This window comes from Cololabis saira, chromosome 9 (assembly GCF_033807715.1).
Source record: "Cololabis saira isolate AMF1-May2022 chromosome 9, fColSai1.1, whole genome shotgun sequence".
Classification (NCBI taxonomy): Eukaryota; Metazoa; Chordata; class Actinopteri; order Beloniformes; family Belonidae; genus Cololabis; species Cololabis saira.
This window is the reverse complement of record NC_084595.1, coordinates 41,368,031-41,384,267: the sequence shown is the minus strand read 5'-3', so window position 1 is coordinate 41,384,267 and position 16,237 is coordinate 41,368,031. Positions and strand designations below refer to the sequence as shown.

The window sequence follows — 16,237 nt, the reverse complement described above, 5'->3', positions numbered from 1 at the left end:
GTTTATGTATGTGTACGCATATGTGTGCGTATATATATGTATATATTACATATAGTAATAATGCACATATATACACTTTTGGTTTCTACCGTCATGGTATCAATCAATAATATGTGTGCAGACAAGGTAAAAATAAAAAAAAAAAAAAAAAAAAAAAAAAAAAAAAAAAAAAAAAAAAAAAAAAAAAAAAGTGTCCAACAAAACATTCCCGTTTTGGTATGAACTAAAAAATTCCAAAATGTATTTGTATTAAATAAATAACTAAGAAATAAATAACTCAAATATGCCTTTCAATATCCCTTTAAAGTGCAAAAAAAAGAAAGAAATTGCAACAGCTCAACAGCGCATGTATGAATTAAATGTGGACTACTGGGATTAAAGTTACACAGGCGAAAATGTAATAATTAAAAAAAAAATCGATCTTTAGATATACGAATCGATTTTTAGGAATTAATATGAGAATCGATTTAGAATCGGAAAATCGATTTTTTTCAACACAGGCCTAGTACACACTGCTGAATGTTGTTTCGTTTATTGACTGTTTAGTTTCATACTGCACTTAAGTAAATTGTTGTATTCATAAATAAGATAACTTCAATGAGATATAAGATATTTGTTCTCTGCGTTCCAGCTTTGGAGGATGTTTTCTTCAGTCCACAGGACCAGACAGTCAGAGAAGGAGAGGCGGTTTTCTTTCAGTGTGTTTCCGGAGAAAGTTCCCGTCCTGCTAGCATTTCCTGGCTCAAAGATGGAAAACCTGTCACGAGAGGCAGACAGTTTCAGGTCAGCACTACACTTCTTGAGCCCCTGTAGGAAAACCCATGACGAATGCAACATTTTCTATGTCCAGTAGTATGTCTGGTGTTCATGTCGCCTCTGAAATGTTTTACTCTATCACACTTACAGTAACTCTATTATCACTTCTTATGAAGTATTTCAATATATTTCAATAGAGAAATGGAAAAATGTCACATACTATTCAAATTGAAACTGATTTCTTTTAAAGTGAAACATAAAGATGTCTTGGGCAATTTAAACTTTTTTCTATACCTCTTATTTCTGTATTTTTCTTTGTCACAGTTTTTATTTTATGCCTATTCTTATTTTTTAACAATTATATCCCTAGATGCAGTTAAGTTTTTGTGCTTCCCCCCTCAAGTGCTTGGTTTTATGCCCTGTATGAGTGACGTAAGTGCACTGCAAAAACTCAAAATATTACCAGGAATATTTGTCTTATTTCTAGTTAAAATGTCTTTTTTTTTTTTTTTTTTACTCAAAAAATCTCATTACACTTAAAACAAGAGTCATCACCAGAAAAATAACTAGATTTTTAAGGGAAAATCTACTTGAAACAGGTTAAAATTGTTGTTTTTTCCAGTGATGAGTCTTGCTTTAAGTGTAATGAGATTTTTTTTACTAAAAATGAGACATTTTAACTAGAATTAAGACAAATATTCTTGTTAAGATTTTGAGTTTTTGCAGTGAGCACCTTTTGACTCAGATTTAGGCCTAGATGCTTGTTATTTTGTTTACCTTTACCAGGGGGAGTATGGAGGTGGTCACCAGAAGAAAACTTCCGGCACACTCCATATTTCCAACGTAACATCAGAAGATGATGGAGTATACATTTGTGTCACACACAATCATTTGCTGAATATCAACAAGCAGAGTAAACCAGCCAAATTAAGTGTACAAGGTGAGCATACGCAACACTTTGCAAGTTTCCACATTATGTCTGATTCTGATCCCAGTCCATCAAAAGGAATCAGTTACTTATTTTATTTTTTATAAAGTGAAATCATGTGAAGTCTTTTTGGCATACCACTCCATTTCTGGAAGGAACAGTCCACTCACTGGTGCAACATTGCTCGCCCATGGAAGTTTCTGTCCGTCCATCTTTCTTGCAGGGGCTCCGAGGAGGCTGCAGATCATCCAGGGCCCTGAGAACATCACCGTTGCTGTGGGAACCGAGGTGGCCATGCAGTGCACGGTCCATGGCTTCCCTGTTCCCATGGTGCACTGGTTCAAAGACGGCTGCCTCCTCCCGCTGAACGGCTCGTCCTCTTTCAGTCTGCAGAACAATGGACAGCTGCTCATATTCAGGTCCGACAGAACAACAGTGAAATCCATTCTCTCTTACCAGCTTATGGGCATGGTTAATAATTCAACCCATGGCTCATTTCTTTAATGTTTCTGTACATATTATGGAATTTATACAAGCAGTGGAAGAGGCTTTTGGTATTTTAGGAGAAATAATTCAATGTATTTTAGTTCTTCTTATGACCTACAGGTTTGAATCCTGGAAAAAGAGTTAATCTGAGATGCATGACGTGCATGTTAGGAAATGAACATAACAAAAACAATAGACCAGGATGTGTCCTGGTCTATTGTGAAAAAATAGAAGATGTAAAAAAAAAAAGTAATAATAGCAATTAATTCCAAATAAATTCAGCTTTACTGTATCTATATAGTGCTAACTCATGACAAATGTCATCTCAAGACGAAACCAACAGACCGCATCAACATTTTTCCATGATACTGTGCTCTGACCTGAGCAGGCACCAGAAACTCCACTTCACCAGGAAGAAACCTTAGACAGAACCAGACTCAGGAAGGGCGGCAGATGGGTTAAGAGTTGAGAGGACGAGAAATATGCAGGCTTATACTGAATAAAACTCCCTTGATATTTATTGAGCTTTATTAATATCTATCATTCATCTTTTTGTTAACTGTATATTATCAAACAAAACAGTTTGAGCTTCTCTCCAGTAATATGGATAACTGTTTGTAGATATCTAATACCAGTACATGTATACAGCTAATATGTATTTTGTTGTGTTCTAAATCAGTTAGGTTTGGTTCAAAAGTTGCATTTTGAACTGTTACCAAACTACACATCACAGGAAGTACACTTTAAAAATGAATTTCTTCTGGAGTTAGATGTTGTTAAATGAAGTTTATGCTCTTGTTGGACTTCCATCAGAAATGTGACCAAAGAGGATGAAGGACTCTATCACTGCGAAGCATCGAATCAGAGAGAAACAATCAAGTCCCAGCCAGCCCTTCTCTTTCCAGCTGGTACTGTATAGCAACATCCGGCCAACTGTGCACTATTTATCTCTTTCCCCATCTGCAGCCGTCACACTACCACTGATAATCACAGTGATGTGAGTTCGTTGCGTCTTTGCATTTCTGTTTTCAGAGATGGACTGGAGTTTTGTGCAGCAGCCCACAAACCGCACGGTAAAAACCGGTGAAAATGTCACACTCACCTGCAGGCCTCCACACAGCAGACCAGAGGCCCAGGTGGCCTGGTTCAAAAACAACCATCGCCTCGCTCCCACGGCCCACGTCACTGCGCTGCCCAGTGGAGACCTCTTCTTCCACAGGTGCCTGTCTGGATTACATTACATATAACCAAATGCTAAAAAAAAAAAAAATGCACAAATAAACATAAGTAACTCCACAAATTAATAATTTACTGGTACAGCTAAAATAATATGTCCTTCTTTGTCAGCTAAATTAGGCAGTTTGTACAGTGATTAAAAAAATTGTATTTTCAGATCCTCATAGGCTTAAAAACTTGTTTACTGAAGCGTACTCCTAAATTAAATACTTACAGTACCTGCTGTACTCTACTGCCCTTATTTTTTAACAACTTTAACAGCTTTTTATTATTTTACCTCTTTTCTTATCATTTTATGTCATTTTATTTGTTATTTAAGCGTACTTATAAATTAAATACTTTTTGAAAACCGCGCGAAGTTACTGTATGGATATGCCCTGAATACAGGCATTGTGACGTAGAATTGTCAAATTGGTTTAATTCACCGTACGAATTGTTACAGATTACATTTGTAATACTGTATTTCACTCGGTCTTTGTACGTTTTCACCGTATAGAAACGTAATTCGTGACATTTTAACAATGAGATGTACCTGCTGTACTCTACTGCCCTCACTTTTTAACAACTTGTGTTTTTTATTATTTTACCTCTTTCTTATCATTTTATTTCATTTTATTTGTTATTTATGTTTTAATTGTGTCTTGCCGCTTTTAATGTTGATGTAAAGCACTTTGAATTACCTTGTCTTGAATTGCTATACAAAAGTGCTATACAAATAAACTTGCCTTGCCTTCCCTAATGTGCTAATGTGGTATATATATTTTTCTTTTTAGTATCCAGGAGGACCAATCTGGTACCTACTTCTGCAGGGCCTCAAACATCCCCCTTCAAAGATCCCTCTCCTCGAGAAGAGCGACATTAACTGTGTTGGGTATAACAACACCACAGAACGTGTTTGTCGGCCTCTGGTAAGTGTGTGAATGAGCCGGGGTCGTGACAGTCTTTTCATTTCCTTGCAGGCCCTCCATCCGTGAAGCTGTGGCCCCGGGTTTTGACCGTGCCTGTGGGCGCTCGGGCGGTGCTGGAGTGTGAGGCGTCCGGTCAGCCCCTACCCTCCATCAGCTGGGTGAAGAGAGGCCTGTCCAAGCAGACCGGAGGCAAGATTGCATTGGGGTGAGCCACTCTTGTCTCCTTTGAACAAAGCAGCAAAGCAGCAACCGCGTGACCGTGTCAATCCCTCTCACTCAGAAAGAGAAATGCCACTCTCTACATCCAGTCAGCCAGGAGCTACGATGCTGCAGAGTACGTGTGCGAGGCCTCCAACGTCCTGGGGAAAAGCCGCAGCACGGCGCTGCTGAGAGTTGCTGGTGATATTTACAGTTATGAACTCATATGAACATGACACAACTCCAGATTATGTGCATGATGTTGTCATAGTCACCAAGAATGAGAATAAAGGGACATTTCATTACTTAAAGGGGACCTATTATGGCATTTAATGTCTATTTTAAACAGGCCTTGAATGTCTTAAAAACAAGCTTTTGATTGTTTTTTCTATATAAATTAGAAATTCAGCCTCTGGGCCATGTCTTTATCTTTACCTTTTCTAACATCCTTCTCTATGTGGGATTCTGAGTGGGCGGGGCTATGATAATGAGGCTCTGTGCTGATTAGCTGCCTGAATGACGCGATACACCGCTATGAAAAAATGGCGGAAGCTCCAGCCGGCGGCGTTAACCCTGAATTATGGTTCTGTGTTAAATCGACGCAGACCCTACGCCATAGGGTACGGCGTAGGCTCTGCGTTGGTGTAACGCGGAACCATAAATCAGCCTTTACACCGTGTCATGCATGCGATGCGAGCGTCAGCGACAAAATCAATTCCATTGCTTTATTTTCTATTGGACTGTCCTAACTGGCTGCAGCGACGCAGCGCTGCGACCAGTTAGTTGAAATGAGAAGTTATCTCTATGATTCCTCCTCATTTCACTACAAAAACCTAAAATAAAGTGGCAGCTGCCGGAGGGAGATGGACAGAGAGCGTCCGATGTCAAGCAGTGCAATGCGATAGTCGGACGCTCTCATGCAGTTACACGGTTTTATAGTTGTGGGTGTGGTTTCACACATCGGAGGCCAAACCTCTGCTCCTGTCGTGACATCACAACAGGAGCAGAATCTGAACGGCTCGTAGATCCACATCACACTGGACGGCTCATCCGGGCGGCTGTACAGACACTGCAGAATTTGGTTGCTTTCCTCCTTCTCTTAGTTGGCAGGCTGAGGGGAGACCACTTTATATATGTTAAAGCAACAGAAAACGTGTTTTTCATAATAGGTCACCTTTAATTATTTTTACACAAATATATAGATTTAAAAAATGAAAAATAAATGTATTCAATTTAATGTAATCAATTGATTTCAAAATGCTTTTATATTCCCCAAAAATAAATTAATTGAATTATTTATCAATGCTATTTACAAAGTTAATAGCATGGGTAAATGGCTTAAAATATCTGAACATAAGCAATGAACAGTTTAAAGGTTTATGCTTGCTAGCACTAAAATTAATTTAAAAAAATACTTTCAATTTGATATTTCTGGAGTTGACTCTGTTTCCTTTACAGAAAAAAAAATATGTAGTTACACTCACACGCACGCAGGCACGCAGGCACGCAGGCACGCACGCACGCACGCACGCACGCACGCACGCACGCACGCACGCACGCACGCACGCACGCACGCACGCACGCTCAATTTCTCATACTTTTTACAATAATCATGTTTCCCAAATGATATAAGCAATGCCTTTTAGTAAAACAGCCTCATGATTGTCATCATCTGCATTTGAATGTATTTCTTTTGTTGCACGCTTGTATCATTTGAAAAATTACCCTTCTTGTGCTGAAATCTCATGTCTTCACCCGGGGGTGCATTTTCCATGGATTCCCGTCCGTCCTCCCCTCAGTGAGCCCCATCATCGTGACCTACGTGAATCAGGTGAGCTGTAAGATGGGAGCGGCTGCGGTCCTGCCCTGCGCAGCGGTGGGGATCCTGCCCATCACATACAGCTGGACCAGGGCCAAAGCGGAGACGCATTCTCCCATCACTCGCACTGAAAACCAACACATTGATGGTGAGAAGTCCAAACGAAGACACTCTGAATATTTAGTCTAGAACGTGAATGTATATACCATCTACGTAATATCTCACGCCTCCGTCCATCCCTCACACCCAACAGGACTGCTATCCTGGTCCACACTCTCGTATCCTGATTGTTTTTATTGTACTTTGTACGGCGACCTTGAGTGTCCTGAAAGGCGCCTTTAACTAAAATGTATTAGGGCCCGAGCACTGACAGTGCGAAGGCCCTATTGTATCTGTAGGAGTTTTTGTTTTTCTCGTTTTTCTTCTGACGAAATGAGGGCCTTTTTGCCCCCCTAAACGTGCCCCAAAAGTCACCAAATTTTGCACGCAAGCCAGGACTGGCGAAAAATTTGATATTTAAAGGAGCTTGAGGCAGGATTGAGGCAGGATTTATGAAAAAAATTTGTATACGTTTTAAGTTTTCTAGTAATAATGTCAGATGAAGCGTTCCAAACCCAAAAGAATGAGCCCTCTAGTGTATCTCTCCGTTGCCTTGATCAGGCTGTGTGCTGCAAAATGTGCTGCAATTCGGGCTCAAATTTCCCGCGCTGGGCGGCGGATGTGACGTCACATGACGCTGCATGCACGTTCTCCCCGTTCTCCCGTGCCGGCTTCGCTCTTGGCTGCAGTACCCCCGACGGCCGTCGTGGTGAAGGGTGGCGCTAGAGAGTCTCATTTCTTAAAAGGAGCCTCATGCTCCTTTAATGGTTTGCATTAATGGCCATGGCCTAATGGCTCAACAGCGCCCCCTAGAAAACTTTGTGCCTCAAGATCCACAATACGGTTTGACGTACATGCACAAAAATCAGTACACACCTGTATCATGTAACAACTTAAAGAAAAGTCTCTTGGCGCAATGGCCGAAACCGAACAGGAAGTCGGCCATTTTGAATTAATCGTGTAATTTTGGCGCAATTTATGCCATTTCTTCGGCCGTTTCTTCGCTCGAACCGTAACGTGCACCCAGGTGTGTTATACATCAAAATGTGCGTCTCCATCCTGCGACGATTACTTTTCTCAGTCAAAAGTGTTACTGTGGCGACGATAGACGCTAAAAAGCGCGCCCCCCCTTCATCTGATTCGTCCATATTTGATAGTTCCTACTTTCTGCCATAACTTTTGAATGGTTTGACATAGAGAGTCGTGAGCGGTGTCATCGGACTCGGTTTTGACTCCTTGACCTGATAATTGGTGCAAAGTAGCCCCGCCCCTTCATCTGATTGGTCGATATGTGATAGTTGCTTTTTTCTGCAATAACTTTTGAATGGTTTGATATAAAGACTCGTGGGTGGGATTATTATTACTAGCTCTCATGGTTTCTTCTCTTACTTGTAGAGGATGGAGCCCTGCATATCTCCAGTGTGCAGGACTCAGATGCAGGGGAGTATTACTGTACGGCCGAGAACAGAGCTGGACGACATCAGAGACGCACAATCCTCAGCATCACAGGTGCATAGACAGACTCTCCTTGTTTCGTTTAAAGCACTCTGGTAAATATGCTACATCACAACACCTTGCAAAAACATCCTGCCAATGGGAATGGAGTGAGGACGCCTCATAGGTCTTGTCTTAAACTCTCCTCTAAGTACAGTAAGTAAGAGATGTTGAGGTTGAAACGACAAACTGCTGTACAGTGCCTGTCCTTTGGCCCATCTGTGCAGGTATGTGGTTTTTTTCATGACGTTTAGCAGGTGGGTTACTCCAGTCATGTAACTTATTACCACTCCGTGGGTGGGAACCAGCAGAACCAGTTGTTGCAGGTTTCCCCGCTCTTGCGTGAGGACAGTTTTTGTGTTTTTGAGCTTGTCTCATGTTGCAAAATGGATGTGACAGTTATACAACTTTTTCCTTTGTGTAAAAGAATCAAGCCCCTGAAGAATCAACGTTATCATCAAGTCATCTAGTGTTAGTATTTATATACATTGTTCTTGTATTTTATGAATGAAAACTCCAAATTGAATTCAAGTCACTCACATCATGGTTATGTAACAAAATGCATTTGATCCCCTTTGCATGAGTTTATTTTTAATGGCTCTTTGTCTTTTATGCTACTTTCTGTCTGAAGCTGAAGGTCATCCAGCCCATAGAGACGAGCAGACTACATCGGTTTTGTCTGCTGTGAGTAATGATGTCATCAGAAAATCTGCCATGGCTTGTGGAATGACACCGTTTCCAGTTTTCATGCATAGTTTTGGTCTAACGGGTGTGTTTTGTTGTGAATAGTGTGCCCTGTTGACTAAGAGTAATATTACTGCTTTGATATTTGAGGCCCATCACTGGCATATTTCTGCTTTTATGTCCCTTCATTTCTTTGTTAAATGTCTGTTTTCTAACAAAAGTCTTTGTTTGTTTGTAACGGAAGTGCTAAAAGCGAATATAATGGGATCTGCTGGTTTTCCAGATGGAGGCCTCGATAACTGACCAAAACCTTGAGATAGCACGTAACCCACATGATGATGCACAACATAAGGAGGCATGTAAGTACTTGCAGAAAAAAAGACAAAAAAACCTAAGATTATTATAACTTCGGTGGTGTATTTTACAGATTACAGCAACTTTGCACATGTCTTTGCTTTGATTTAACTCGTGTAATGCAAGCACAGTGGGAATCCTAATCTCAGGGTTTGATAACTGAAATGGGATTTTGTTGATGGTGGGTGGGTTTGATGTTGCTGATAATCTTCTTCTATAGCACAAATTAGTTCACAAAATTAGCAAGACTGCTCCAGAGATGGGACTCTGGTCTGTCAGGAGTATTCTTTATAAATAGTGTAGAACAGAATCATGACCTTCTGGTTTATATTTTTGCCATTTTCACTTCCTGATGTTGAAGTGAGGCAACAGTAAAGTGTTACTTTCCTTTTACAAAATAAAATTAAAGCTAAAAATGAACTTATGTTTGATCTTGATTTTCTTCAGTGTGATGCTGCAGTGCTGCAAAATAAATAATCAAAATAAGAGATTGTTCGGCTCATTCAAGACTCTGGGACCTGTTTGATCTGTCGTCAGAGCTATAAAATCAATTGGAAAAGGAAAATCTTTGCTATATGTGTGTTATTAGTAGTGTCACAAATAAGATATGCAATTGTAGGCTAATACAAAAAATTCTTATATTGGACCAAAGCAACATTTGTTGTAATTTCCAGTTTGACCCCAGAGGGGCAGTGTTGCCACATTTAAAGAAAAACTTCAGTCGATATAAAAGCAAACTACCTTTGATTCTTCTGACTTTCTTCCTTAATTTACTAGTATGGTGCAGCAGATTTAAATTAAAGGAAGGTAGAAGAGTTTAAAAAATATTTTGAAAAACATTAGTGGCAAACATGACAGCTTAAACATGAAATCAAATCAAAGTCATCACCCCTTTAATCACTGAAATCAGGATTGTAGTGGAAGAATAAAATTGCTGAGTTTATGGATGAGCCATCGTGGAAAAGCTGCACTACCTGAGCAACTCTGTGGGCTGCAGATACTGCTAATGGCGAGGGCAGTGGAAACAGGAAAAACTAGGCTAAAATCAGGCTGAAGGATGGAGAAGAGGAAAGTAATACATGTTGCTGTGTTCAGTTGTGTTCGGCATATGAAAGAACACAAAATATGAACTGTTTTCATGGGTATTTTGCAGGCTCCAGCTCCAACAGTGCAACCGCATCCCCAACATTTTCAAGAAAAGCCATAGCTGAGCAAAAGACGCCACTGAAGTCACCCAGTGTTTTTCAACAAACCACTAATCCGAGCCAGCTGTTGGTCACGCTGGTGCAGCCGCCCATACTGCCACCCCCCCCTCACCCTAACTTCCAGTCAGCAGCTCTCCACACCCACCTGCCACTGAAAAGTGAACCACTTTTTATTTCACACCCACCTGCGACACCGAGCTCAATATTAGCAGTCAGGAGGGATGTTTTGGGGGCAGCTCTTAAGAACCATGACACTGGAAATCAGACACTAACATCATCACGTACTAAATTGAATCATCAAATCAATGAGGAGTTGGATCTCGATTCTGATTCTCGGAGTTCTAACATCCACATTCGACCTCAAGAGGGACGAATTACAACAACGCCCGACTCGTCATTAAAGCTTCCAGTGAATGGACCCGTTGGGTTCCTTAAGCTGGATTCATATATACCAACTGTTGCTACCCAAACTAAATTCAGGCTCTCTGGGTCAGTCACCGTCTCAGGTAAATCACAAGCTGAATCAAATCTATCAAAATCACGGCATCGTAAGGTGGTAACCAAGCCCTTTTCTCTTCATGAGACATCGTCGCAACTTTCTCCAACTGAGGAAACTCACGATGAGCCGAATCCAACTTTCTTGCAAACATCTAGAACTCTTCCCAACCAATCGTTTACATCAGGTTTCCTACCAAAGTTTCAACTCGAGGTCACAACAATCCATTCTTCCACACGACCCCCGCCTGCTGCAGTCACAAAGCCGCCCCAGGTTCAAGGGCATCCTCCAACAACAGGTTCAAACCCTGAATCATCTCCACAGCAGCGTCCACAGTTTCCCACAGCTTCAACTTTCCATCCCCACGATCCTGACTCCTCAGTGTCGGATCCCGGCGTCACCCGTCAAGTCAACAGCTCTGACACGCTAAATGCTAAACGCACAGAAAAACCAAGTGACAACGCACGGGCGACAATCTGGCCGACGAGGAGTACTTCCCAGTCCCCCATGGCCAGCGGTGATCCCAAGTGAGTCGGTATTCCAAGTAAAATTGCATCAACTTATGCATAGTTTGCACTATGCGTGCAAGAAGTCACACTTGATTATCTTGTGTACTTCAGAGTGACACAGGAGTTCTCATCATGGCTGCCCGTGCTGGAGAAACATGACATCCCCATCGTGGTGGGGGTGGGTGTTTCTCTGGCCTTCATCTTCATCACTGTTACCTTCTATTCAGTGGTCCAGAAGAATGAACCTGTGCCAACAAGCCGAGCAGGTCAGGACTCTCAAAATCCCCTGAAAAATGGTAGATGGTCGCTTTATATGACTCTTCAAACTCAAAATTAGTGCGTACAGTATATCTGAATGGTAAACTCTTCTCTTTAAACTTTATTACATTTTCTTGACAGCTCAGAGGAATCTTGGCGTCCCAATACGGCACGTTGAGCGTCGGGCTGCAGGACACACCTATGAAAACAGGTGGATGCAACACCACAGAGTACAAAACATACAGTGTATGTGACAACCCCTGACAGCTGATCTTTTTTGCATCTAAAACGTGGAGTGTTGGGTTTCTTGCGCAGAGCTTTCGAGGATGACGACTGCGTTGCGGTGATTGAGCAGAGCCCTAACACCTCAGATATCAGAGCTCAGCCTACAGGAACCAGCCTCGTCACGGTGGAGGTGGAGCCCGCGTTTGAGGAGCTTCAAGAGTTCAGACAACCTGCTCTTCAAAACAACGCGGTCACTGTGGAGACTCATCCTGAACCCATGGTTGACACAAAGGTCTGAAAACGGAGAAATTCACAGCATTGAAAATGTATCCAGTCGTTGTTACATATGTGTTCAAACAAGGACATTTTTTTTTCGATCAAGGTATTTTTATTTAGTTTTACAAGTTATAGTTTACAATTTAACATAAGTGCAACAGAACACACAAGAAGAAATCAAAAATCCCATCGACCCCCAACAAATACCAGACATACAGAGTTTACAGTATGAAATACATAGTTCAATATGTCAGTCATGTCAGTCATCATCTTCCGCTTATCCGTTCCCGGGTCGCGGGGGCAGCAGCCTCAGCAGAGATGCCCAGACTTCCTTCACCCCAGACACTTCCTCCAGCTCTTCCGGGGGGAGTCCGAGGCGTTCCCAGGCCAGCCGAGAGCCATAGTCTCTCCAGCGTGTCCTGGGTCTCCCCCGGGTTCTCCTACCGGAGGGACATGCCTGGAACACCTCCCTGGGGAGGCGTCCAGGAGGATCCGGTACAGATGCCCAAGCCACCTCAGCTGACTCCTCTCAATGTGAAGGAGCAGCAGCTTGACTCCGAGCTCCTCCCGGGTGACCGAACTCCTCACCCTATCTCTAAGGGAGCGTCCAGCCACCCTGCGGAGGAAACTCATCTCGGCCGCTTGTATCCCCGATCTTGTCCTTTCGGTCACTACCCAAAGTTCATGACCATAGGTGAGGGTAGGGGCGAAGATTGACCGGTAAATCCAGAGCTTCGCCATTCTTCTTCACCACGACGGTCCAGTACATCGACCGCATAACTGCAGACGCTGCACCGATCCGTCTGTCAATCTCACGCTCCATCGTTCCCTCACTCGTGAACAAGATCCCGAGATACTTGAACTCCTCCACCTGAGGCAGGACTTGTCCACCCACCTGGAGAAGGCATGCCACCCTTTCCCGGTGGAGAACCATGGCCTCGGTTTTGGAGGTGCTGATTCTCACCCCTGCCGCGTCGCCTGACCACCCCAGCACATGCTGAAGGTCCTGGTCCGATGAAGCCAACAGGACAACATCATCTGCAAAAAGCAGAGATGAAATCCTGAGGTTCCCAAACCGGATCCCCTCCGGCCCCTGACTGCGCCTAGAAATCCTGTCCATAAAAATTATGAACAGGACCGGTGACAAAGGGCAGCCCTGCCGGAGTCCAACATGCACCGGGAACAATTCTGATCTACTGCCGGCAATGCGAACCAGACTCCTGCTCTGATCATACAGAGACCGGACAGCCCTTAATAGAGGGCCCCGGACTCCATACTCACTCAGCACCCCCCACAGGATGACACGAGGGACAGGGTCAAATGCCTTCTCCAGATCCACAAAGCACATGTAGACTGGTTGGGCAAATTCCCATGAACCCTCGAGCACCCTGCGGAGGGTGTAGAGCTTCGGGAGCTGCGTGCTGGCCTGCGGTCCCCACCCCTGGTCATCCCGTTTCTGCTTCCACCTGCCTGCTGTGCTGTTGCCGTCCCCGACCCACCAGTCTGGCCCTCGGCAGGAGGGTCCCCCCTTATGAGCCTGGTCCTGCTCAAGGTTTCTTCCCTCCTAAAGGGGAGTTTTTCCTTGCCACTGTTTGGCTTAAGGTTTTTCTCCCACTAGGGGAGTTTTTACCTGCCATTGTTTATGTAATAACTGCTCGGGGGTCATGTTCTGGGTATGGGTCTCTGGAAAGCGTCTGGGGACAACTCTGTTGTATTAGACGCTATATAAATAAAATTGAATTGAATTGAATTGAATTGAATGGTCCAGTGTTCCACGACCGGGACGAAAACCGCATTGTTCCTCCTGAATCCGAGGTTCAACTATCGCCCGTAATCTCCTCTCCAGTACCCTGGCATAGACTTTCCCGGGGAAGCTGAGAAGTGTGATCCCCCTATAGTTGGAACACACTCTCCAGTCCCCCTTTTTAAAAAGAGGGACCACCACCCCGGTTTGCCACTCCAGCGGTACTGTCCCCTTCCTCCATGCAATGTCGCAGAGGCTTGTCAACCAAGACAGCCCTACGACATCCAGAGACTTGAGGTACTCAGGGCGAATCTCATCCACCCCCGGTGCCACTGAGGAGCTTATGAACCACCTCAGTGACCTCGGCTTGGGTGATGGATGAGCACGCCCCAGAGTCCTCACCGTCTGCTTCCTCAGTGGAAGGCATGTCAGTCGGGTTGAGGAGATCCTCGAAGTATTCTTTCCACCGTCCGACAATGTCCCCAGTTGAGGTCAACAGCTCCCCGCCCACACCGTAAACGGTGCCGGCAGAGTACTGCTTCCCCCTTCTGAGGCGCCGAACGGTCCTCCAGAATTTCCTCGATGCCGACCGAAAGTCCTCCTCCATGGCCTCCCCGAACTCCTCCCAGACCCGGGTTTTTGCCTCCAGGACCGCCCGAGCCGCAGCTCGCTTGGCCTGCCGGTACCCATCTACTGCGTCAGGAGTCCCACAGGCCAGTGTTCAATAGTTCAATATTTCAATATTCAGAGCTCATATTGCCAGATAACAAAAAACAAACAAACAACAACAAAAAAGAGATACAATAATAAAGATGACTGAGGACACTAACAGAGGTTTACAATACTATATTGTCTGCCTCCATATCTTCAACAAACAATAAGAAAGGCTGCCATATGTTATAAAAGTTTCTAGTAGACTCCCCGATTGTGTATCTGATCTTCTCCAACTTGATATGGTACATGATTTCCCGAACCCAAGGACTGTATGTTGGAGGTGCTGGGTCTTTCCATTTCAATAAGAATCAAGGACATTTTTATACTCTCCAAAAATTAAAATTTTCAAAGTAATATAAGTAATAAATGGTAAATAGTAAAAGAAAATATTCACATGCCCAACTGTGTTTTCTAACTCAAGCCTAGTTGTCTATGTTTTAATGTTATCTCCTTCTTTTGTACCATTAAGAGATGTGTTTTTGTTTCAGATCGACTCGTCCCTGGAGGACGAGAAGGGCTGCAGTTTATCCCAGACCAGCACGCTGCTGCAGAGTACCGAGGACTGGACCAGCACCACCAGAGGAGACAATCAGGACGCCCCGCCTCCTCCATCATCCTTACCATCCCGTTTTCCTTCTCCATCCCCGCCGTCGAAGCGCGAGGAAGCCCTGCACTCATCGTTGACCTTGCAGAGCGGCGAGCTCTGCACGGCTCCCATCCACCACAGTCTCAGCATATCGCACGGCACTCCTCCCCTGCTGCTCACTCATCACATCTCTTTGGGCCTCACAACAGTGGCCGTTGATGTCCAGTTCCACCCAGCAGCCACTGCTTCCGTGGCAGTAGGTACCAGCACCAACATCAGTTCAATATCTAATCCAGCTCCGTTGTCTGCGCCCCTGCTTAGCCCCTCGTTGGCCAACAGTCAGCAGCACGATGAGAGACCTGCTGCCAGGTTTCCTCACAGTACATAGCTAAAGACAGACTTGATCTCCGTCTTACTACCTTATTTTCATTTAAATTATGCGTTCATGATTTATTTCTAAGTGACTGATATGGATGTAGATAAGTTATGTGATGTGTTATCCACAGTATTCGAGTTGTAAAAAATAATCAGGGGGGATGGTGGATTTTATCATATGGGGACAGATAATTTGTGCTGATTACAAATAATATAATATATTACAAATAATTGCACTGACCAAAACAGCTGCAGAAATACTGCAGGAATGACATAGCAGCAGTTAAATGCAGCCTTCTGTAAGCTTTAAATATCCACTGGGCTTACATCAAATACATCAAAACACAACAATAAAAACACTTTTCTGAACTTATCAATATGATTCTGTCCTTCTCAGGATAAGTAAAATGGATCACTGCAAAAACTCAAAATCTTAACAACAATATTTGTCTTATTTCTAGTTAAAATGTCTAATTTTAGTTAAAAAAAATCTCATTACACTTAAAACAAGACTCTTCACTGGAAAAATCAACAATTTTCACCTGTTTCAAGTGGATTTTCACTTGAAATAAATAGAAAAATCTGCCAGTGGGACAAGATTTTTTTGCTTGTAATAAGAAGATATATCCCACTGGCAGATTTTTCTACAAAATGTACAAATAAGTTATTTTTCTGGTGTTATTTTTCTGGTGATGACTCTAAATGTTGAAATAGCAGTAAAACCACATTCATTGATTAAATGACATAAGGGATGGAAAGGGGGATGGCAGTTTTACAGGGGGGATGATTTGGACCGTTTTTATTTGAGGGGGGGATGCCATCCCCCCTCATCCCCCCTCATCTCCAGTACTGGTTATCCAAATGTAAATGTATTTAACCCGTTAAGA

General features: G+C 43.2%; 1 protein-coding gene and 1 long non-coding RNA gene across 2 annotated transcripts; both read left to right on the top strand.

Moving 5' to 3' along the window:
• Positions 1–8,573: 8,573 nt before the first annotated feature.
• LOC133451169 (uncharacterized) lies at positions 8,574–10,215 on the top strand. Its single transcript, XR_009783150.1, has 3 exons — positions 8,574–8,608; positions 8,892–8,967; positions 10,116–10,215. It is a non-coding gene; the product is annotated as an uncharacterized LOC133451169 (long non-coding RNA).
• A 955-nt stretch (positions 10,216–11,170) lies between these two features.
• LOC133451307 (uncharacterized) lies at positions 11,171–15,363 on the top strand. The gene is made up of 5 exons (XM_061730273.1): positions 11,171–11,190; positions 11,284–11,438; positions 11,572–11,641; positions 11,746–11,947; positions 14,878–15,363. The coding sequence occupies exons 1-5, from the start codon at positions 11,171–11,173 to the stop codon at positions 15,361–15,363; spliced, it is 933 nt and encodes a 310-aa protein (XP_061586257.1).
• The last annotated feature ends 874 nt before the right edge of the window (positions 15,364–16,237 follow it).